At 40.0% G+C, this 25,826-nt stretch overlaps 1 protein-coding gene across 1 annotated transcript in view; it reads right to left on the bottom strand.

Moving 5' to 3' along the window:
* Positions 1 to 25,826, bottom strand: part of LOC126161236 (sodium channel protein Nach-like) — a 230,827-nt gene that overhangs the window by 47,348 nt on the left and 157,653 nt on the right. The window contains exon 8 of the mRNA XM_049916977.1: positions 12,480 to 12,533. Coding sequence (XP_049772934.1) covers positions 12,480 to 12,533 — 54 coding nt within the window. The remainder of the gene's footprint in view (positions 1 to 12,479; positions 12,534 to 25,826) is intronic.

Here is a 25,826-nt window from a genome sequence, read left to right as displayed (position 1 = left end):
ACTTGAGAACGAATCCCATATGCTTGTACCTTAGTTAGGAGTCTGCAGTGGGGCACCAAGTCAAACGCTTTCCGGAAGTCAAGGAATATGGCATCCGTCTGATACCCTTCATCCATTGTTCGCAAGATATCATGTGAAAAAAGGGCGAGTTACGTTTCGCAGGAGCGATGCTTTCTAAAGCCATGCTGATGCACGGACAGCAACTTCTCTGTCTCAATGAAATTCATTATATTCAAACTGAGAATATGTTTGAAAATCCTGCAACAAACCGATGTTAAGGATATTGGTCTGTAATTTTGAGGATCTGTCCTCCTACCCTTCTTATATACAGGCGTCACCTGTGCTTTTTTCCACTCGCTCGGGACTTTACATTGGGCAAGAGATTCGCGATAAATGCAAGCTAAGTAAGGAGCCAATGCAGTAGAGTACTCTCTGTAAAACCAAATTAAATTCCATCAGGACCTGGTGATTTTTTTAGTTTTACTTGTAAAGAAACCAGACGACAGTTGTAATAGTCATGGGTCATGAAAGGGAAGCAGTGGTCCAGAAGAGTGTGAGACAGTCTTGTAGACTACCCCTGATGTTATTCAGTATATACATTGAGCAAGCAGTAAGGGAAGCCAAAGAAAAATTTTAAGTAGAAATTAAAGTTCAGTGAGCAGAAATAAGAACTCTGAGGTTTGCTGCTGACATTGTAATTCTGTCAGAGACAGCAAAGCACTTGGAAGAGTAGTTGAATGGAATAGACAGTCTCTTGAAACCAGGATATAAAACGAATATCAACAAACACAAAACAAGGCATTAAATCAGGCTACATTCAGGGAATTGTATTAGGAAACAATACACTTAAAGCACCAGATGAGTTTTGCTATTAGGGCAGCAAAATAACTGATGATGGCTGAAGCAGAGAGGATATAAAATGTAGTCCAGCAATGGTGAGACAAGAATTTCTGAAGAAGAGAATTTTGTTAAAATCAAATATATTTTTAAGTGTTAGGAAGTCTTTTCTTGAAGTATTTTTATGGGCTGTAGCCATGCATGGAAGTGAAATATGGATGGTAAACAGTTTAGACAAAAAGAGAATAGAAACTTTTGAAATGTGTTGCTACAGAAGAATGTTGAAGATTAGATGGGTAGATCACATAACTAATGAGGAGTTACTAAATAGAACTAAGGAGAAAGAAATTTGTGGCACAACCTGACTAGAGGGAGGGATTGTTTGATGGGACACATTCTGAGACATCAATGGATCACTAACTTAGCGCTGGAGGGAAGTATTGGGGTTAAAAATCATAGAGGGAGACCAAGAGATTAATGATGTTTGAGATGCCTCGGATAGTAAAGCAGGCATTAAAATCAAAGATACTATGTTCAGCTGCATTCTGTCACAGGGTGGTCTACTTTGCTCTTGGGCACAGATTGTTGGTGGCTGTTTATCCTGGTGGACATCTGGTTGAACCGTGCAATGATTGCAGTAAGGCTGGTATATGACATGGCTGTTTTCACAGGTGGCCTGACCTCTGATGGAGCAGGATATGCCTGTGACAGGACTGGAATAGGAAGTACTGGATGGGTAGACTGGGAAGGTTCTGCACTTGGTTCTTCCACAGGGATTGGGAACGACATAGGGATATACTAAGATGTTATGGAGGTTGGGCGGGCAGCAGGACACCACTTTAGGAGGGATGGAAAGGATCTTGGGTAGGATGTCCCTCATGTAAGGGCATGATGATAGGTAATCAAAGCTATGACAACAGATATGGTATAGTTGTACCAGTCTGAGGTGATGCTGGGTGATGAAGGGGGCACTCAGACTGAAGACCACAACAACAACAACAATGTGGCAGTGGAGCCATAAGGAAGTCTGTTTTGAGTTTTATGTTGGACAGATGTGGCGAGGAAAGGCTGTAAGTTGTCTCCATTGCATCTATCTCAAATGCTTGAAAAAATTATTATAGATGAACAAAAAGTGTGAGCAACCTAGATGTGTTTTATCAAGTGTGTCAAAAATATAATAGTGGTGCTTCAAAGAAGTGTTTTATTGAAAAGTATTTCTAGGTTATCCATTTACATTATTTTGCAACAGTGAGCACAACACTGAGTATAAGTCTAATATGAGAACAAGAAAGTCCAGATGAACACATGGTCAAAATCTAATAAGCAGAACTTTGTTATTGATAGTAATACATGCAATGGACTCTATCATGGTCTGCCTGTCTGGCCCCATTGCTATGAGTGTCTCAGGCATCTAACATGCTGTGCACATCTCTGGTGATGACTGTGGTATGTAATGCCTTCTTTGCTGCCTTTATTAAGTCCAAAATATGAATAGAATAGTGAAAGCATCTTAAATTTTACCATAATAGTTTAAAGCTGGACACTTCAAAGTATTGCTTACTGCAATATTCTTTAATATATTTTAAAGAAAATGTGACTTTTTCTTAAAAAGTAAATGATAGCCTAAATTTAGACTGCTTCCTCTATTAATAGAAAGGCACTTTTTATAAAATTTCTGTGGTAGCCTAGAAAGCCTGCACATAAATTGGCCCAGGTATATAAACAAAATGGAAACTGCTACTACTGCTGCATCTGCTCAACTCTGTGGCTGCGGCTCTAACTACGAAAGATGATTGAAATGTGGCAATGACTGTTTTATAGGTCACCATTGTGGCATTGATGACAAGTTGGTTGGTGATGATGTTGTTGCTTATGTAGAGCAGCTACCCACCTGCAAAAGTCATTAATGCATGCCTGTGTGGTGGCACATGAGTTGGTGCTAAGCCAGTTTGAATCATGATTCTGGGTGAAATTTTCACTGCCGATATTTAGCAGGCAAGAAGAAGACACATTATGACATAAAATTCCTGATCACCAATCTTTGCACCAATGTCCTGGATTAAATTCCAAACCTTGTTGCAATATCTCATGAAGTTAGGGCACATGACACTGTTTGATGGCGATCTGTCTGTCGGATGGGGACATTAAGCTCATCAGACCCTGTGGTGCTATTCAAGAGAAGTAGGCTACGTGCTGGCACCTGGCTTCAAGGTCTCCCTTATCTTAACATTGTCATACAATTAACCTTGACACTGCACTATATATGCATCCATTGCCCTGACCTACTCTCTACACATAAACGTATGACACACCTCTCACATATCCACTATTCTTTCTAGTAGTCTGCCAATGAACCAAAGTCTGCCACCTGCTTTACCTATGACTATGTGATCATTCTATTTCATATTGTCACAAATTGTTTTGTCCACTCCACCCTGAAACTCCCCATGACCTAGTGTCATTACTGCATCACAAAAGATAATAGATTGGAGCATTGGGTCAAAGTGAGTGGAGCAAGAATACATTTTTCAACAGGTGGCTGATCCCTCCTCATGGGATATCTCAGCAACAATGCCATTTGAAATTTACATTTTTATACCAACAGAAGAATGCTGTTTGGATGTTTGAGGTAGTTAGTTTCTTGGGGTGGAAGCAAAATGGAGGGAAATTAAGATGTGGATGGGAACCTAACAAAGAAATTAGAGAATAGAATATGTAAGATTTTAATCTGAGGGTTAGGGTAAAGTTGTAGGACAGGCTTATGTTTGTCATGGAGATTTGTTCCAGTTGGATTAGATAAGCTGCACATGATAAGTTTGGGGTGAGATCAGACAAGGCTATTGGTTGGGAGAGCATGTGAAATAGGGAAGGATCAGTCTGTGGGACTTGATAAAGGGTCTCTTTAAAGGATGGATATTATGGAGGATGGTTTCAATGAAACAGATTGTACTGCGTTGCTGCCTAAGTTAATAATGGTTTTCCATATGTTTTATAAACACAACAGATACACATAACTAAGACTTTAGTCATCAATAATATATTCTCCTTCACCATTTACAACAGTCTGTCAATGCTCAGGTAAATTTTTGATTCTGCTATTGCAGAAATAACATGGTTCCGAGGCAAAGAACTCACTGAGCCATGTTTGGAGCACATTTTCATTTGGAAAGGAAGTTCCTTGAAGGCTGTTCAATTAACAGTGAAAAAGGTGAACAGCTGAGGGTGCAAGATCAGGTGAATAAGGTGGGTGTGGAATGACTTCCCAACTCAAGTCCTGTATAGTGTTTTTTTTGTCACTCTAGCAGAATGCAGCTGGTGTTATTGTGGAGTAGCATCACTTCACGCAGTCTTCTTCGTAGTTTTTCTTGGATTCCTTCTGCAAGAAATTTCATTTGTTCACAATAAATGTCAGTGGTGATGGTTACAGCTGAGGGAAGTGATTCATAATACACCACATGATTGCTGTTCCACTAGATGCATAACATTATCTTTTGTGGATGCATTCACATCTTTGTACGGAGAGTTGCTACTTCGTCGGTACTCAGCCATTTCTTTCTTTGCCTTACATTAGCATAAGAACTACATTTTTCATCACCAGTAATGATACAGGATAGCAGTGGATGGTGTTGTTCATGAGCCAGCTGATGATGAGCAAGCATTGGTGTATTAATGGCCACCTTCTGATTTTTGTGATTTTAGCTTAGAGGATGTGGTACCCATACACCCAATTTTTCAACCTTCCCCACTGCATGCAAATGTCATATTTGCCAGATTTCAAGTACACTAACATGGATCATGTGGATTAATGTGTTTAAATAATCTTTATCAAAACCCAAAGGTCTTCCTGAATGTGGAGAGTCACTAATGTTAAAACAGTCATCCTTAAAATGAGAAAACCATTTTTTGTCATGCTCTGTCCAATGGCATTAACCCAATAAATGGTGCAAATGTTCCTGGCTGCTTCTGTTGCTGTCGCCCATCTATTTAACTCAAAGAGAAGAATATGTCAGAAATGTTCCAACTTCTCCACTTGACATTTCATTTTATAGTGTCCACAGCTCCACTCACTATTTCCAAATTTCAAAATGGTGCTATATAAACAAAAACAGCAACAATGAGCTTTAAATGAAAAATGACAATCAATAAATAAATCCACATCAACCATAATAACAACATGAAAAACAAAAACACTACAGACTTATGCTCCAATCTATTACCTTTTGTGGTGCAGTAATGACACTAGGTCATGGGGAGTTATCAGGGTGGAGTGGACGAAACAATTTGTAAGAGTATTAAATAAAATGATCACATAGTCATAGGTAAAGCAGGTGGCAGACTTTGGTTCATTAGCAAACTACTAGGAAAATATAGTTAGTTTGTAAAGAAGCTGCTTACAAAACACTTGTACCACCCATCCTAGAATGTTGTGATAGCAGTTGACAGCATTATAACAAAAGTATATGACTGTTTTGAAAATAAGTCAGTAAGTTGTGCAACACTACTGGACTTAAAAGAAAACTTTTGATACAGTGTCCCATGTTATCCTACTAAGAAAGCTACATCATCATCATCATCATTTAAGACTGATTATGCCTTTCAGCATTCAGTCTGGAGCATAATACAGTTCCTCCATGATCCCCTATTCAGTGCTAACATTGGTGCCTCTTCTGATGTTAAACCTATTACTTCAAAATCATTCTTAACCGAATCCAGGTACCTTCTCCTCGGTCTGCCCCGATTCCTCCTACCCTCTACTGCTGAATCCATGAATCTCTTGGGTAACCTTGCTTCTCCCATGTGTGTAACATGACCCCACCATCTAAGTCTGTTCGCCATGACTGCTACATCTATAGAATTCATTCCCAGTTTTTCTTTGATTTCCTCATTGTGGACACCCTCCTGCCATTGTTCCCATCTACTAGTACCTGCAATCATCCTAGCTACTTTCATATCTGTAACCTCAACCTTGTTGATAAGGTAACCTGAATCCACCCAGCTTTCGCTCCCATACAACAAAGTTGGTTGAAAGATTGAACGGTGCACAGATAACTTAGTCTTGGTACTGACTTCCTTCTTGCAGAAGAGAGTAGATCGTATCTGAGCGCTCACTGCATTAGCTTTGCTACACCTCGCTTCCAGTTCTTTCACTATGTTGCCGTCCTGTGAGAATATGCATCCTAAGTACTTGAAACTGTCCACCTGTTCTAACTTTGTTTCTCCTATTTGGCACTCAATCCGTTTATATTTCTTTCCCACTGACATTACTTTCGTTTTGGAGATGCTAACCTTCACACCATAGTCCTTACATTTCTGATCTAGCTCTGAAACATTACTTTGCAAACTTTCAATCGAATCTGCCATCACAACTAGTCATCCGCATATTCAAGACTGCTTATTTTGTGTTCACATATCTTAATCTCACCCAGCCAGTCTATTGTTTTCAACATATGATCCATAAATAATATGAACAACAGTGGAGACAGTTTGCAGCCTTGTCTTACCCCTGAAACTACTCTGAACCATGAACTCAATTTACCGTCAACTCTAACTGCTGCCTGACTATCCATGTAAAGACCTTTAATTGCTTGCAAAAGTTTGCCTCCTATTCCATAATCTTGTAGAACAGACAATAACTTCCTCCTAGGAACCCGGTCATATGCCTTTTCTAGATCTATAAAGCATAGATACAATTCCCTGTTCCACTCATAACGCTTCTCCATTATTTGCCGTAAGCTAAAGATCTGGTCCTGACAACCTCTAAGAGGCCTAAACCCACACTGATTTTCATCCAATTGCTCCTCAACTAATACTCGCACTTTCCTTTCAACAATACCTGAGAAGATTTTACCCACAACGGTGATTAAAGAGATACCTCTGCAGTTGTTACAATCTTTTCTGTTTCCATGTTTAAAGATTGGTGTGATTACTGCTTTTGTCCAGTCTGATGGAACCTGTCCCGACTCCCAGGCCATTTCAATTATCCTGTGTAGCCATTTAAGACCTGACATTCCACTGTATTTGATGAGTTCCGACTTAATTTCATCCACCCCAGCCGCTTTATTGCACTGCAATCTATTGACCATTTTTTCCACTTCCTCAAATGTGATCCTATTTCCATCATCATTCCTATCCCATTCTACCTCGAAATCTGAAACATTACTGATCGCATTTTCACCTACATTGAGCAACTCTTCAAAATATTCCCTCCATCTGCCCAAGGCATCCACAGGATTCACCAGCAGTTTTCCTGACCTGTCCAAAATACTTGTCATTTCCTTCTTACCTCCCTTTTGAAGACTGCTAATTACACTCCAGAATGGTTTTCCAGCAGCTTGACCCATAGTCTCCAACCTGTTTCCAAAGTCTTCCCACGATTTCTTCTTGGATGCTGCAATTATCTGTTTGGCTTTGTTTCTTTCTTCAACATAACTTTCTCTGTCTACCTGGGTTCTGGTATGTAGCCATTTTTGATATGCCTTCTTTTTCCTTTTACAGGCTGCCTTGACTGTATCATTCCACCAAGCTGTTTGCTTCATCCTACTTTTACACACTACTGTTCCAAGACATTCTTTAGCCGCTTCTAGTACTGTGTCCCTGTACCTTGTCCATTCCTTTTCCAATGACTGTAATTGACTACATTCAACTAACTGGTACCTTTCTGAGATCACTGTTATGTACTTGTGCCTGATTTCCTTATCCTGAAGTTTCTCCACTCTTATCCTCCTACATATGGACCTGACCTCCTGCACTTTCGGCCTCACAGTTCCAATTTCACCGCAGATTAAATAATGATCAGTGTCATCAAAGAATCCCCTGAATACACGTGTGTCCCTCACAGCCTTCCTGAATTCCTGATCTGTTATTATATAGTCAATGACAGATCTGGTTCCCCTGCCTTCCCAAGTATACCGGTGAATGTTCTTATGTTTAAAAAAGGAGTTTGTGATTACTAAGCCCATACTGGCACAGAAATCCAAGAGTTGTTTCCCGTTCCTGTTGGCCTCCATATCCTCTCCAAATTTACCCATAACCTTTTCATACCCTTCTGTTCGATTTCCAATCCTGACGTTAAAATCACCCATGAGCAGAACACTGTCCTTGTCCTTTACTCTAACAACTACATCACTGAGTGCCTCATAAAAACTATCCATCTTATCTTGATCTGTCCCTTCACAATGCGAATATACTGACACAATCCTAATTTTCTTGCTAGACACTGTCAAATCTATCCACATCAGTCGTTCGTTTACATACCTTATTGCAACTACGCTGGGTTCCATTTCTTTCCTGATGTAAAGCCCTACACCCCATTGTGCTATTCCTGCTTTGACTCCTGACAGGTAGACCTTTTATTCTCCCACTTCCTCTTCTTTCTCACCCCTTACCCGAATGTCACTAACAGCTAAAACGTCCAGCCCCATCTTACTTGCAGCCTCTGCCAGCTCTACCTAGAAAGCTACAGTGCTATGGAATTAGGGAGAAGGCCCTCCTCTTACTGCAGTCATACCTAAGTAGTAGAAATCAGTTAGTGTGTGTGAATAATAAAAAATCAGATCTTTTACCTGTTAAAAAAGGAGTGCCGCAGGGCTCCATTCTTGGGCCCTTTCTGTTCATTATACACTCCTGGAAATGGAAAAAAGAACACATTGACACCGGTGTGTCAGACCCACCATACTTGCTCCGGACACTGCCAGAGGGCTGTACAAGCAATGATCACACGCACGGCACAGCGGACACACCAGGAACCGCGGTGTTGGCCGTCGAATGGCGCTAGCTGCGCAGCATTTGTGCACTGCCGCCGTCAGTGTCAGCCAGTTTGCCGTGGCATACGGAGCTCCATCGCAGTCTTTAACACTGGTAGCATGCCGCGACAGTGTGGACGTGAACCGTATGTGCAGTTGACGGACTTTGAGCGAGGGCGTATAGTGGGCATGCGGGAGGCCGGGTGGACGTACAGCCGAATTGCTCAACACGTGGGGCGTGAGGTCTCCACAGTACATCGATGTTGTCACCAGTGGTCGGCGGAAGGTGCACGTGCCTGTCGACCTGGGACCGGACCACAGCGACGCACGGATGCACGCCAAGACCGTAGGATCCTACGCAGTGCCGTAGGGGACCGCACCGCCACTTCCCAGCAAATTAGGGACACTGTTGCTCCTGGGGTATCGGCGAGGACCATTCGCAACCGTCTCCATGAAGCTGGGCTATGGTCCCGCACACCGTTAGGCCGTCTTCCGCTCACGCCCCAACATCGTGCAGCCCGCCTCCAGTGGCGTCTCGACAGGCGTGAATGGAGGGACGAATGGAGACGTGTCGTCTTCAGCGATGAGAGTCGCTTCTGCCTTGGTGCCAATGATAGTCGTATGCGTGTTTGGCGCCGTGCAGGTGAGCGCCACAATCAGGACTGCATACGACCGAGGCACACAGGGCCAACACCCGGCATCATGGTGTGGGGAGCGATCTCCTACACTGGCCGTACACCACTGGTGATCGTCGAGGGGACACTGAATAGTGCACGGTACATCCAAACCGTCATCGAACCCATTGTTCTACCATTCCTAGACCGGCAAGGGAACTTGCTGTTCCAACAGGACAATGCGCGTCCGCATGTATCCCGTGCCACCCAACGTGCTCTAGAAGGTGTAAGTCAACTACCCTGGCCAGCAAGATCTACGGATCTGTCCCCCATTGAGCATGTTTGGGACTGGATGAAGCGTCGTCTCACGTGGTCTGCACGTCCAGCACGAACGCTGGTCCAACTGAGGCGCCAGGTGGAAATGGCATGGCAAGCCGTTCCACAGGACTACATCCAGCATCTCTACGATTGTCTCCATGGGAGAATAGCAGCCTGCATTGCTGCGAAAGGTGGATATACACTGTACTAGTGCCGACATTGTGCATGCTCTGTTGCCCGTGTCTATGTGCCTGTGGTTCTGTCAGTGTGATCATGTGATGTATCTGACCCCAGGAATGTGTCAATAAAGTTTCCCCTTCCTGGGACAATGAATTCACGGTGTTCTTATTTCAATTTCCAGGAGTGTATATACATACATATATGATCTGCCTTCCGTAATGCCCTGTGAAACTGTGCTATATGCAGGTGACACCACATTAATAAGCACAGAATATTAACACGGATGAATTACAGCTGAATGTAGCAATAGCAGTAGATGTGTGTACCTCCTGGTTTCAGGCTAATACACTACACATAAACAATAACAAAACAGAGAACATTGTATTTAATCTAAATGCCCTCAGGAAGGAAAATAAATCAGTGAAACTTCTTGGATTCCATATTGATCAAAGTTTGAGCAGCGATACACATACAGATAAGTTATGCTCCAGACTCGCACGTGCAATTTATCTGCTGTATATGTTGCGAGGCCGTGTAAGTGAAACTCTGCTGCTCTATGCACACTTTGCTTTCTTCAATTCCCTTCTGACATATGGAATTTTGCTATGGGAAAACTCACCTGGATCTAAGACTGTCTTTAAAGGTCATCAGATGCATTGCAGGACTTACACCATGAGAATAATGTAGACTCTACTTCAAGGAAATGAATATTATGACAGTATCTAGTTTATATATCTATAGTTGCCTAGTATACATGACGAAAACCTGGATAATTTTGACCTTAGGGTGTTAATACACCATCATAATGCTCTACAGAGACATGCAATTGACAAGCCCCATGCCATACTAGCAAAGATCCACAATAGCTATAAATATCTTGGTGTCACATATTTTAAGAAACTATCTAAAAATGCCCACTCAGTGCCTCTGAATAAATTCAAAAGTGTAATAACAAAGTCGGTAAAAAGCAAAGCCTTCTATACAGTGAAAGAATTAGAAGAATGTGTAACAGATGATTTGGAGTTTTGAGATGAGACTATACTAAATTATAAATTGTAATATTTTGTGAAGCTACCAGTGTGGTATGTTGATACACTGTGCCATATTGTATATGGCAATATAGAGATAAAATTTATGATTATTATAATTGTGTACAGATTATTTAGATACAAAGAGAGCAACATGATATGCTGATTCATTGTGGCACACTGTATTTGGTTTGCAAAAAATGATCAGTTTGTGTTACAATGTACTTTTCTGAAGTATTTACTTATGTAAAAGCCTCCTTGCAACATGATTAGGCAAGGATAATTGTAAAAAAACTGTAATGCTGTAACTATAAAGCATATGACGACACCAATTACATGTAAACATGTTCACAGGTGAACAAATATTCTATTCTATTCAAGTGTGTGGGATCCATACCAAATAAGACTTTTAGTTGCTACTGGACAGAGATAAAGTGTGTGGTTTGGGGATCTTATGGGCACCCAATGGCACGGTTATCAATGCCCTAACAATGATTAAAATAAACGAATGTGGATAAGAACAAAAACTACCATATACGCACGCACACGAAATGACCGTACAATTACTCTATCACAAGGCACTCCCACATGCACTAAAACCAATGAGGAGGCAAGATAGCTAATCAAGAAATTAAAACAGAGGGAAAACAAAACACAGAAGAGCTAAAAGAACAGCACGAGGAAATGTGACTGGATGACCACATACAAAAAACTTGGGTGAGCTAGCCACCCTGTTGACACTTTGAAAACATCTCCCCAAAATCTTGTTAAAAATGTGGAGCAATATACAAAACTTTAAAACACAAACTACATTCGTTTGACCATTGCATAAAATAGACTGCAGATCCGCCGGCAAATCCGCTGCAGTCCACTGGTCAGCAAATAAAATGCAGTTCACTAAAATGTGGTGCACAGTGATCTGCACACCACAAGCACCACACATCAGAGGGTCCTCTCACCAGAGTAAAAATCCATGTGTCATAGGGCTGTGGCCAATGTGAAGACGAGAAAGGAGGACCTTGTCCAGTCGAAGTGGCTGGAAGGAAGTACGCCACAGCTGAGTTGTGGTCTTGGCGACACGGAGCTTGTTGTCGGTCACTTCCAGCCAATCATGTTCCCAGCGGCACAGGGCATGCAGGGGGATTGCACACTGAAAGACCTGACAGTCATAACACACCTCCTTGGCTGCTCGATCAGCCCTTTCCTTCCCCAGAATTCCCATGTGCCCTGGTATCCAGCAAAGAGACACCTCCTTCCCCAGTCGCTGTAGTTGGAGGAGGGCATCCTGAATAGTCTGGGCTACTTTATCTGCTGGGTAAAAACGCTTGAGAGAGTAAAGGGCGCTCATGGGCAGCACAAATGGTCACAGGTTTGTCTGACATAAGAGAGATGCTAAAAAATATTGAAGTGGCAATCACTTGACAGTAGATGCCAACTAATTTCAAAGTTTCAAGAACCAGCATTTAATGAGCAATCTAGGTGTATATTAGTTTTTAGGGATCACAAGACAAGGTCAGACTAGTAGCACTGCACACAGTGGTGTTTAAGCCTCATTCTTCCATACTCCACGTGCAAATGGAATAGGAAGAAACACTAATATAAGGTACATCTAAGGATACCCCGTGTTCGCACCTCACACTGGTGTGCAGAGTATAGATGTAGATGTACATGTAGCTGTCTCATTCACTCAGAAAACTGGAATCTTAAAACTAGTTCAACTTGCAAGAAAGCCACATTCTAAATAATAAATATATACTCACAATAATACTTGTTTAGACAGGGGATGTCACGTAAATTACACTCCCTGTGGTCACCTGAAATAAATGAAATTTTTTTCAGTTATCTACTACAAAAATTGTTGCAAAGTTAAAATGCAACTCAGAACAGAGGGGGAAATCTTCCTCTGTGGTGGCACTAAGTGAACACTGCATGTCGGCAACGAATCAGCTTTGCGAAGCACCTTTCACTTTTCTGTCAGAAAGAAAATGTTACATTACATAAATTGAATTTTACCCTAATGATAATTACACACAAATTTTATTATTATAATATACAGAAATTATTGCAGTGACAAAAATTACATTAAACAAACACACATTAAAATAAATGAAACTTCCGCTTTAATTATTGCAGTGACAAAAATTACATTAAACAAACACACATTAAAATAAATGAAACTTCCGCCTTTTGGCTTCACTGAATTTTTTTTAAGATTACGTTGTAGTTAATACCAGCCGTTATTTCCAGTTAAGTTGATAGTACTGACAATGCAGATAGTCTTTCTTGGCAGATCATGCTTCTTATGAATGTCTTAATCAATTTTAACTTTGAGAAACTTCTCTCCGCAGAAGCTGTACTGACCATAACTGTGAGCATTATTCTGGTTATTATGTCAAGATTTGGATGTACTTCTCCCAAATTATTTTCTAACATGTACTAAATAAATTAAGGGTGTTTGATTGTGTCCTGTAGGCTGGATTTCAAAAGTTGGAGTTCCTCCTTTTTGTATATGTGTATTTGTATTTTATTCGTCTCACAACATACATTTACAGATCATCCGATCATGCTGTATGGGAGACACATCAATTTTAGCCATATGGTATACGTAATTACATAATTTCCTAACACTTCTTTTTACCAGTACTGGTTGATACTGGACACAGTAATATTATTAAATTGTTTTTCTTATGATGAATTTTATCTTTACATATATTTACAATATTATACACTATGCTAGTAAAGTTTGTAAGGCTCTATGTTTCGTCCTGTGAAGGAGAGCTTCTGTGAAGTTTGGAAAGTAGGACATGAGGTACTGGCGGAAGTAAAGCTGTGAGGACGGGGTGTGAGCCGTGCTTGGGTAGCTCAGATGGTAGAGCACTGGCCCGCGAAAGGCAAAGGTCCCGAGTCCGAGTCTCGGTCCAGCACACAGTTCTAATCTGCCAGGAAGTTTGAGAGGTTTCAACGTCAATTTCAATTTAGTAAGATCCCAATGCTTGGTTGATTTTGTAAAAAGCACATAAACGTGGTTGACAAAGCACCTTTATTAATGTCAACCATATTGGCACTGTTATCATATCCCTGTCCTATACAGTTTTGAATGTCTAGGCCATTATTTTCTAGTTCCTTTAAAATGGCATTTGTTAAAGACTTTTCTGTTGTTTCTGCGATGGCAATAAACCCAACGAAATGTTCCTCTATCTCTGCAGTTGAGGAATTACAAAATGTTATTGACATTTGTTCCACACAGCTTGAATCCCTGGTACAATCGAGCATGAAGGTATAATATTTTGCTTATTTGACTCTGTTTATAATTTCATTGATAACAGATTTGGACATTAATATAATTAATTCATTTTGTGTGTCATGTCTCAATGCTGACGAAGTTGCTTTTCATTAATACGTTGCAAGTACCCTTTTAGTGTTAGATCATATTTGGATAACCATTTAAATAGGTCTATAAAATTTACACTGTTTCTGCTATCGTTCAGGTTAAGGGAATCTCGATGCCCTCTAAACACCACATTGTGTGAAGCTAAGTATTTTACAATATTGATCAATCTTTCAAGCAAGTTATAACAATACTTTACAATATAACAATCAGCCTCTCGTTTTCCTTATCCATTGGTTTTCCATATTTGATTCCTTTACAGGAATCATGCACTCCATATGTCCTTGACTTTGTTAATGCCTTTGCAATTTCCTACTCAGATCTTTCCAGTCAAAGCATCCTTCTCTTACCATATGTGCCTGTAAATGTGAAAAAATTCGACATGGAAATCAATAAACTTTCTCGTAGTAAGCTACCCATCTGCGATGTTGCTTATCGCTGTTACTCAATTTCCTAGTAAAAAAAAAAAAAAAAAAAAAAAAAAAAAAAAAAAAAAAAAAAAAAAAAAAAAAAAAAAAATTGTAAAATGTCTTTTATTTGCATCTTTGGGATAGCTTTCATCAGGTTTCACTAGGTTTTGTTGGAGACCATTTTGAATTAAATCATGATGATGCGAATCTGTTACTGGAAATACCAATTTTCTCAGATCTAATTCTGTAAATGAGTCGCTTATACAAATAGTTTGCTCCTCATTATCACTTCTGAAGCTTTTATTCGGCTCACAATCTTGGATCACAACAGTTTCACCCAACTCTGATGTTGTATCTGAAAGGGTAATGGATTCACTCGACCCTGAAGCTGGTTCCATTTCAGAAACTAAAGACACTTGGATAAGAGCTTCAGGGAGTCTTCTGGAGCAGTTGTACCTTAAGTTTTCTTAAAAAATTTCATCATACTCGAACTCATAGCTAGGCTGGATATAATCGTCTAAGCCTTTCTCTTACCCCCTATGGCTCTGTCTCTTGAGAGTCCTTCAAGCACGATGATCTAAACAACATTTTGTGTTAAGAACGTTGATAAGTAAAGCAGGGTGCTTAAAGTACTAAATGTCATAGTACAGAGCGAATTTTATTTTATTTACATGTCAAGTTCTGTAGGACCAAATTGAGGAGCAAATCTCCAAAGTCATGGAAAGCATCAGTACATGAAATTACAACCTAAAATAACAGAAAAAAATAAAATGTTTATGAACCCGACAAAAGTCAAGCCACAAGTTTAAGTAAACTCAATCAACAATACAACAGGAATCAGCTTAATTTTTCAAGGAACGCCTTGACGAACAGAAGGATGACCCATGAGGAAACTCTTCAGTTTCGATTTGAAAGCGGGCGGATTACTGCTAATTTGAGTGGTAGCTTATTGAAAATGGATTCAGCAGTATACTGCACACCTTTCTGCACAAGAGTTAAGGAAGTCCAATCCAAATGCAGGTTTGATTTCTGCCGAGTATTAACTGAGTGAAAGTGCTTGTTCTTGGGAATAAGCTAATACTGTTAACAAGAAATGACAGAAAGGAAAGGCCAGTGACTACCCAGACTCGTGAACAGGGGTCGACAAGAGGTTCGTGAACTTACACCACTTATTGCCTGAACAATCACTCAATTCAGATATCGCTCGAATAGTAAAAATGTCAGTTTTAAGTCTTTGAACAAGATCCTGAATGTGGGCTTTCCACGACAGTTTACTATCTATCTGAACACCTAGAAATTTGAACTGTTCAGTTCCACTAATCATTTATCCATTCTGTGAAATTAAAACATGAGGTTTTGTTGAATTGTGTGTTACAAACTATAAAAACTGAATCTTGTTGTGATTTAGCGTTAGTTTACTTACATCATGAACTGCACTATTTGAAACCAAGCCAATGTTACACACAACATCCTCTACTACCAAGCTAGTGTCATCAGCAAACAGAAATATTTTAGAGTTACCCATAATACTAGAGGGCATATAAATAAGGAACAGGAGTGGCCCCAACACAGATCCCTGGGGCATGGACCACTTGACCGTATCCCACTCAGGTCCCACCTCACAGCCATTCTCAACACTGTGAATAATGACTTCTGCTGTCTATTGCTAAAGTAAGAGGTGAACCAGTTGTGGCTTACTCCCCGTATTCCATAATGGTACAGCTTCTGGAGCAATATTTTGTGCTCAACACAATCAAAAACCTTAGTTAAAAAAAAAAAAATGCCTAGCATTCTAAACCTTTTGTTTAACCCATCCAGCACCTCACAGGATTGATGACCTAAACCAACCAATAACTTTAGCGAACACTGATGTCATAAAAATAGGTATAAAATTGTCTACATTATCCCTTTTGCCCTTTTTATACAGCGCCTTTACTATTGAGTACTTTAATCATTCAAGAAACTGTACATTTCTAAAGGAAAAATTACAAATATGGCTAAATACAGAGCTAACATGTGCAGCACAATAATGCAATATTCTGCTAGGCGCTCCATGATATCCACGAGAGTCCTTAGTCTTCAGTGATTTAATCATTGACTTAATCTCCCCCTTGTCTGTATCACAGAAGAGTATTTCAGACATCAATATCGGAAAGGCATTTGCCATGAGGGTTGTATGATTCCCTGTAGAAACTAAATTTTTATTTAATTCACCAGCAATGCTCAGAAAATGATTGTTAAATACTATACATATATCTGATTTATCAACAAAAGAAATATTTTTACTACGAACTGACTTTATGTTGTCGACCTTGTGCTGCTGACCAGACACTTCATACACAGCCGACCATATGGTTTTAATTTTATCCTGTGAATTAGCTATTCTATTTTCATACCACATTCTCTTTGTCTGCCTAATAAAATTTTTAAGTACCTTACAGTACTGTTTGTAACGGGCTACTGTAGCTTGATTGTAACTACTTCTAACATTTTTATACAATTCCTGCTTTGTTCTACATGTATCCTTGTCGCACTAGTCAGCCACCTGGGCTGCTTTTTACTGCTAGTACCCCATTTAGAACGTTCTAATGGAAAGAAACTCTCAAAGAGTATGAGAAACTTGTTAAGGAAAGTATTATATTTATCATCTATGTTATTGGCACTATAAACATCCTGCCACTCTTGTTCCTTGATGAGGTTTAAAAAACTCTCTATTGCTACTGTATTAACTTTCCTACATAGTTTGTAATTATATGTGACATTTGTTTGAGTACAAAAGCCTTTTAGTGTTAAATTTTGTGCATCTTTGTCTGAAACAGAATGCCCATCTAGTAATGAAAAATGAATTAAAATATTGTCTGTGGCTGTGCTACTGTTCCCCTGCACCCTAGTCGGAAAAACCACTATCGGCATCAGATCGTATGAATTTAGGAGATCTACCAGCATCCTTTTTCTTGCACCATCATATACAAAATTTATACTGAAGTCACCACAAATAACTAATTTTTGGTACTTCCTATAGAGTGATTCAAAAATCCCCTCTAGCTTGAGCAGAAATGCTCTGAAGTCAGAGTTAGGGGACCTATAAACAACAACAATTAGAAGTTTAGTTTCACTAAATTCAACTTTTCCTGCACAACATTCAAATATCTGTTCAGTGCAGTGGTGTGATATGTCTATGGACTCAAATGGAATTCTGTTTTTTACATACATAGCCAATCCACTGCCCCACAAGGTACTCCTTGAAAAACAGCCAGCTAATCTGTATCCTGGTAAAGGAAGCCTCTGAATTGTCAAATTACTTAATAATTTCAGAGTCAACATCTATAAGCAGTTCACTAACTTTATCTCTAATACCTCTTACATTTTGATGAAATATGCTAATTCCTTCTCTACTTGGAAACATGACGTCCTCTGAAGGTGAGCCCTTAGAGGGACTTCCTTTAAGCAGGTATACCTAACAGCTGACTTCAATCTAAAAAAGGTGCAGCTCTAACACCAGCTACTACAGGAATCTTTCCATGAGTAATCCCACCACCACCCATTACACTGTCACTTACAAGTTTTTCCAGCTTCCCCTTCCCATCCCTATAGAGGTGCAAGTGATGCCTAGTGAAACCTGATCTACTGATAGACCCAACTGGCACCACTGCCCTCTGCCATCTGTGCACTCTCCAGCATCTAACAGCACCTAACAGCCGCATGAAGATGAGGACGAGCATGACGTTAAAACAGTTGCACGAAATGCACATTAGTGCCACCAGTTTGAGCAGCTATCTTTACCAGATCACAACCTACATCATATTCCGCTTCCATATCAAGACTGTTCCCTGCCCCACCCACTGTAACTACCTGATTCTCCTCCATAAAATTCCTACATAACTCCCCTATCCTGTCAGTCATCTGAGCCAGCCCTGCACTAGGCTTCACAATGCTGGTGACCTGGTACTCACTCCCTAAACACTTCCTGTAACTGCTCGCCCACACCTCTACCGTGCAAACTATCTAGCAGCAGAACCTTCTTTTGTATAGGCTGTGTGATTATCGTACATGGCAGAATATTTTTTTAAATTCTGTCATGTATGATAGCAGCCAAATAAGTATGCCAAGAAATGTATTTATATACTGACTTACCATAGGACAGGGTTCCTTTAGTATGTATGGCTGATCTTCCTCGTGGTCTGTGTTACAAACAGAATTTACTTTCGGACTAGAAGAAATTAGTCTGTTCTGGTTTCCATAATGAAACTTTGTTTCCTGAAACAGATTTCTTGTCCTCTGGTTTATAATGTTTCTTTTCAAACTCTCCATGTTTTACTTTTAAATTATGGAATCATCAAAGATTAAACAGATAAAATAAAAAAATGTATTCAGAATGAAATTTTCGCTCTGCGGTCAGATTCTTTCTGGCAGATTAAAACACTTTCTTTCTGGCAGATTAAAACACTGTGCTGGATTGAGATGAACTCAGGACCTTTGCCTTTTGCGGGCAAGTGCTCTACTGACAGAGCTACCCAAGCACAACTCACGACCTGACTTCACAGATTTAATTTTTCCAGTATCTCACTTCCTACCTTCCAAACGTCAGAGAAGTTCTTCTAAAAACCTTGCAAGACCAGCATTCCTGGAAGAAAGGATATTGTGGAGACATGACAGCCACAGCCTGGGGGATGTTTTCAGAATGAAATTTTTACTCTGCAGCAAAGTGTGCACTGAAACTCCCTGTGTGCCGGAGCCAGACCCAAACTCAGGACCTTTGCCTTTCATGGGAAAGTGCTCTGATGATAGACTTGCCTGTGAAAGGCGAAGGTCACGAGTTCAAGTCTCGGTCTGGCACACAGTTTTAACGTGTCAGGAAGTTTTATGAAAAATGTTAGTTACCCGCCTCTTCATTTATAGTGAAGAAAGTTTCACACATCAAACATGAAGCAGAACATTCAAGGACTTGCAGAGTGTTACAGAATACAAGAGAAGAGAGAAGCTGTTCTTACAAACTGCCTTTCTTTTTCTTACTCTGACTGCAGTCCACAATCAATTACAGTATTACTATTGTCTGTGTGACACCAGCCAAGAGAATTTTTCTTACCCTTTTACTACAAAAAAGGAGGACAGAAAACATAAATGGACATATCAATCGATAGATGGTCTCTGGAAACAGTTGCTATTATTCCAGTTACAGTACTACACTGGCATTTGTTGTATGTCTGTGGATAGCTGTTGAAAGTGCTCTGTAACTATGAATGGAGTGTTATTTGACTAGTAACACCATTTCATACTACAGTCCATGAAACAAGAAAAGGTAGAAAATTTATAGAACAAGTGAATAATAAAGTGCTTTCATTCTGGTATTCCCAATTTCCAAATGTAGCTCTGTGTGTAATTAACTAAAGATTTTTGCATATGAGCCTGAACTGAAGATAATAGTTCAAATGAAGACTGTGCTACAGTTCATAAAAAATGGTTCAAATGGCTCTGAGCACTATGGGACTTAACTTCAAAGGTCATCAGCCCCTAGAACTTAGAACTACTTAAACCTAACTAACCTAAGGACATCACACACATCCATGTCCAAGGCAGGATTCGAACCTGTGACTGTAGCGGTCACGCGGTTCCAGACTGTAGTGCCTAGAACCGCTCGGCCACCCCGGCCAGCCTACAGTCCATCCAGGCTGATTTCTTTCATTATAGATGTTATAAAGAGCAAGAATACTGGGATGTATGTCAAAAAGTATCAAGAAGATTACACTGAAGGTATTTTCCTTGCACTTGTTCACAGTATTCCACTGTTATTCATATGCCAACTTCCAACACAATTTCTAGACTGTTTCAGTGTATGTTACTGCCAAGATAATAATAATGATGTAATAAGACAAATTTATTGCTCAAGGCTCAGAGCAGGCCCACTACAATAATAATGGCATGCTTCATTAATTACAGGTCTGTGGCGGAAATAGGTAGGCAGTCATTTCTGGTACCGTGCACCGCGGATTTTGAATCCCTTCCAGACGTCATGGACATCGAAGACCCCTAGAGGTCTCTGCATCATTGCGCCATAAGCTGTGGTGGCGCGCATGTACTGGCCCGCATGTAGTAGAGTTGTGGCGATTCGTGAATGAGTCGTTCATTTGAACGACTCTAAATAAAGAATCGTAAGAATCGAATCGCGATACAGACGAATCGTCATTCAAAAGAATCGTAAGAACGATTGCGTGTTTTCGAGTCGTGACGATTCCAAGTTCCAACGATTCATCGATTCTTAGTACGCTATGCTTCGAAGGCAACTTTCAAATCGTGCCGAGTCGTGCCGAATGATTACGACCGCCAGATGGCAGTCAAGTGGAGGATGCGTATGAACAAATGAAGCAATTTTGCACCACCTTTCGCACAAATCGACTCCTCTTTCCTGGCATACTGAAATAAAACAATAGATGCAATAAAATCAAACGTGACCTTTCATCAATTAAGGCATTACATGTATATATCGAGAATCATACTTGTAACATCATATGCATATCTTTTCATGACACAGTTCGATTCTAACCCCATTGACAATTTCAGACATGACCTGCCATCTGTGGGTAAGATGTAGAACTTTTTGCATTCCGTAAGAATCATGCCATCGCAGACTAGAATGAATCGTGAAAGAATCGTGAACGAATCGTAGGAATCGATTCGCAATGTGAGATTGAATCGTAGGAATCGAATCGGGAAAAAGAATCGTGTTGCCCAACTCTAGCATGCAGTGTGAGGGCGCCGCAGTGGAACACGTGGTAGCAGCAGCCAATAGCGGCGCCCCCGATAGAGTATTTGAGAGCCAGCCTCTTGCTCTGCCAGCGAGTCTAATCGTTGCGTAAGTCTCAAAACATCGCCTCGACAAGATGGCATGTTTATCGTACTTTATCTCGTTAATCGTGGACGTCTTGTATTCGTTTGGTTGTGTCTGTCACTCCGTTGCGGCTTGTGTGTTGTCGTCGTAAGGTCTTGCTCTATCGTCCGTAGTTGTTTCGTGTCCATCCTTTCCGTTTGTTTGTTTGTGCACAGGCCGCTCTCCGTTTGATCCCGCCACACTTTCTCGGCCACCCCACAACTGTTCCGGTCGCGGTCACAACAGGTTACAATGGCATTGAAAAACCAAATGCCATATGAAGAGAAAATAAATGAACACCCAATGAGGATGCTAAAACCGTGGTGAAACATATTTGAGTAAACACACGTGTATAAAAGAACTGTGCTTAACAGAAAGCAGACCCTCGAAATGTAATTGTCTCAGACACAATCAAATGATATGGCATTTGCATATGACTTTGTGTAGATAGTTAACATTTTTGGAGGCTTATAAGAGGTTTTGACTTATCTTGAATTTGCTGTCTGTAAATACAAAAGGTAGTAATGACAGAAAAATCTGTATGCAAGTATGAGGTATGTAGCGGGACTTTGAATTTCGCCACACTACACTTGTTCCCTCAGATATAAATATACTGTCGCAGCTGTATGAGCGCTTGACGGCAGAGAAAATAAGGAAATGAAGGTACAAAAAATTGTAACTCCTTTTGTTTTCTATCCGTTTTTTGTCTTTTGAGAGTGGAAGCTTAACTTACTTATTAGCTAGTCTTGGTCTGATTAAGACGAAAAACAACTTACTGATGTGCAGACATATTGTGGAAATTTGTATGAAATTCAGAGGATGGAAGCAGAAACATAAAATACATTGCATTTAATATCAAGACGATTTTGATTTGTATAAATTAGTGATTCCTGGACGATTGCAAAATTTCGGAGTAGCTACTACTTTTCACACAGAAATGAAGTAGGAGATTTTTGAAGACCTGGATGCCGCACAAAAGAATACATGTTAACATGGTAAAGGATGAACTCTTATCTATGCCATTTCCCCCTGTTAATCACATTTTGTTATTCTCTGTTCTTTTTCAAATAATTTTTGTAGTGGAAATTGGTTTGACTTTTGCTCAGAAACGCCACAAGGACCACCCCAACAATAGCTTTTCCGAATCACGAAGTCCAATAACTTTTCTGTAATACGAAGTCCAATTTGCATTTCATTCTTTCCCTTTTTCACGGTCATTAACGATTTTAAAACCCCCTTTTTATTCACCATTTCTTCCCACATTTTCAACCTTTTCTTTTCTTTTCTTCTCTTCTCTTTTTCTTTTTTATTAACCACTACAGGTACTTCATTATTTATGTAGCATATAATTGGCAAATTTTGCATACATTATAGCTTCTTTGTAAAAGAACCAGATTATTTACAAATTTAGTACCATGACAAATTACTGAATACATGTGATAGAGTTTTGATGCCCATTAATAACAATATAAAACCTAATACGAAGTTTTTTTAACTGAAAGGAATTCATACATTTGCAGTTTAGCAATATTAATATTGATTTGTGAAAACAAAAAGTTTTAAGATTAGAGAACAAATGAAACAACATTTGATACTAGAATTCAATAACGCAAAATATTATTGAGTACGATAGTAATACCATTATTGTTATGAAATGTACCACAACGAAAAATAATTATGTAACTGTTGTAGAACTGTATATTATGTTGTGTACAGCCATGTTTGTCATGTAGCTTGTAATGAGGTTGGTAAGTGAGAGCTGCAATGATGAACTGACTGTGTTTGTGTTGTGCGTGAATGGAATAAAAATTAAAATTTTCAAATGTATAGTATCAATTTCTTAGCAGTAATCAACAAAATGAAATGTCAGGTGCCTTTACTGTCAAATGGCGTTGTTTTCAAACCAGTTGGAACGTCAGAACCATGACATATCAAGCTGCCCTGTACTGAACGGTGAAAGAGAGCTTATGAGATACTATTCGTGGTACACCGAAATCTTACAGGCTGATTTGTTAGATAAATGCTTTAGCCAAAATACAGGTTCTGTGCTGCCGCCTAAAGGACCACTAACATGTAGTAGGCATGTGCGCACTGCAGTATGGTTTCAGGAAATGGAAATCCACTGAGGATGCTATAAATCACGCAATGAATACTGTGAACACGTTAGTCGACAAGTATGTTATAGGCATAATGATTGATACAGCAGGGGTATTCGATAATTTGTGGTGAACTGGCCTGTTCAAAATACTGAAACACATGGACTATCCCTGGTGTCACTATAACAGTCTACGAAATTATTGCACAGACAAGAAGGTGCAATTAGAATGTACTGGAAAGAAAATTGTGGAAGTTGTAACGGAACTGAAATGATGGTGGGCTGACAGTAATTTGGAGCCCGCGCGTCGGAAACGGGCGCGCTTGTGTGAGACTGCCAGGGAGTGCACCCTGATGCCATCTATTGGCGAAACTGGGAATTAGCGCTACCTGTCAGACAATGCACTAAGCTCTCGGAGTCAAATGTATTCTTTTTCTTGGTAATTATAAGTTATTACTGTATAATTTAATGTTGTAAAGCGCTAGTAGTAAATCATTATGACTGGTATGAACTCCAGGGTAATAAATATAAATATTCTTAAATACTAAATGATTTCGGTAAAAAGGTGGTAGGGGAACGCCCCCACTCTTGGTGATACGAGCGTAGCTAGAGGTAGCTGGAGACACAGGGACTGAACAATGGAATGGCCTGGGGAGTGTTGACGTGATCGGACGTGCGTAACTGTGCTCATGCAAAAGTGATTGTGCAACAGAGAAGAGGCGAATATCGTCGCCGTTTTTGGAGTGAAACGCGATGAATGGTTGTTGAAGCCACCTCTATGCCACTGGGGTTGATTGTAAGAGTTCCTGCGCCCAGATTTTATGGCGGACGTGCAGTAGCTTATACGAGTGCTAGAGCTCGTAGTTCCAGCCGCCATTAAGGGCATGAGGCGTGAAGAGCTGCGTTAGCCACATGCATCTCACCACCAGCACCGACACGTCTACCCAAGGCAAGACTGCTTGCAATTGTTAAGTCGAACTTTGTATACATGTAAAAGGAGAATACCAGTTTTCTTTTATGCAAGTGCAGAGGACAGAATATAGTACTGAGTAAAATTACGATGCATGTTGTTCATTGTAAAGTGTAGTAACCTCAAACATAGTATAGTGAAATCAGACTGAGGCCACCATAGCCTCTTTCATTTACAATTCTTTTGGTTGTAGAATACTTTAGCGTATAAGAATGTTGAAAAGAGCAATGGTCACACCAGAATGAATCACCTATTTATAGTTACTTAAATTTTTCTGAGTAACCTTTCAAATAAAGTCACTTAACTAATTCTGTATCAATGGTCCAAAGAGTAATATCCAAAATCATTAAATAAGTTGAAGGATAGAATTTTGTTAACCCAAGTTGCATAAACTGTCTTGGTAGTAATTACCAAGCCAACTCACAGAAATTGAGAGAGTATTTGCTTTGTAGAATCGTCTAGAATGATCAGAAATAGTAATATTCAGAATTAAGTTTAAATTAAACTCAAGCCATTTCACTGTGAAACGAGCCAAAAATTGATTTATTCTTTTGCTCCTTCAGAGCTGGCGACCATAGTTATAAGTATTTTCAGGAGGATTCGATGGTAAGTCTGCTGCTCTCGTCGTGCTGATAGGAATATCCACTGCTGCTAGCAGTGGTGTTTGGATACATAAGCTCACTACCAAGTTAAGTGGGTCAGGTAGGCAGTGTTACCGTGTGAACTGTAGGGCACTGTAGGCCGTGGATCGAACCCGTTCAATCATCACAGCTCTTACAGCTCTTAGGGAAATAGTCCGGTTAGGAGTGTACTAATCATTAGGTAAATACTGGCGAGTAATGGTCAAAAATGTATATGCAAGTGAATTTAGCAAGGTCCACGTAGCACCTAGTTAATGTGGTGCAATGGCGAGAGTAGGAGTGGAGTAAAAGTGAGCTGAGCTTGTGGCAGCTGTGCTGTATTCAAATATTAACAATGTGAATTCACTACTACCTCTTACCATTAGGACTGAGATATTTACAGTTAAAATACGTAGCAGTAAGCGCAAAGGCGTGACAGCTACAAGTCCGTATTGGTTTTATACATACGGAATTAGGAAGCGGATCATTCCGTCAGTGGAGGGGGTTAAAACAACCGAGTCAGTTGAGAACATACCCCATTTACTGATGGAAAGATTCGGCGGTTTGGTCGCAAAGTCATCACCAAGGACTGCCCAGAGGGCTCTGTTTGTGGTCCAGAGTTCTGGGCATAGAACCAGAACTGAACCAGCTTCAGAGTATAACGAACACTAGAGGGTGCATTGCCTACACGGTATCTGCTAACATGAGGGCTAAATTAGAAGAAAACAGTAGGGTAATTCATGAAAGACAAAGCAACTG

Source organism: Schistocerca cancellata, chromosome 2 (genome assembly GCF_023864275.1).
Source record: "Schistocerca cancellata isolate TAMUIC-IGC-003103 chromosome 2, iqSchCanc2.1, whole genome shotgun sequence".
NCBI classification, from domain to species: domain Eukaryota; kingdom Metazoa; phylum Arthropoda; class Insecta; order Orthoptera; family Acrididae; genus Schistocerca; species Schistocerca cancellata.
This window is presented reverse-complemented; position numbering and strand designations above follow the sequence as displayed.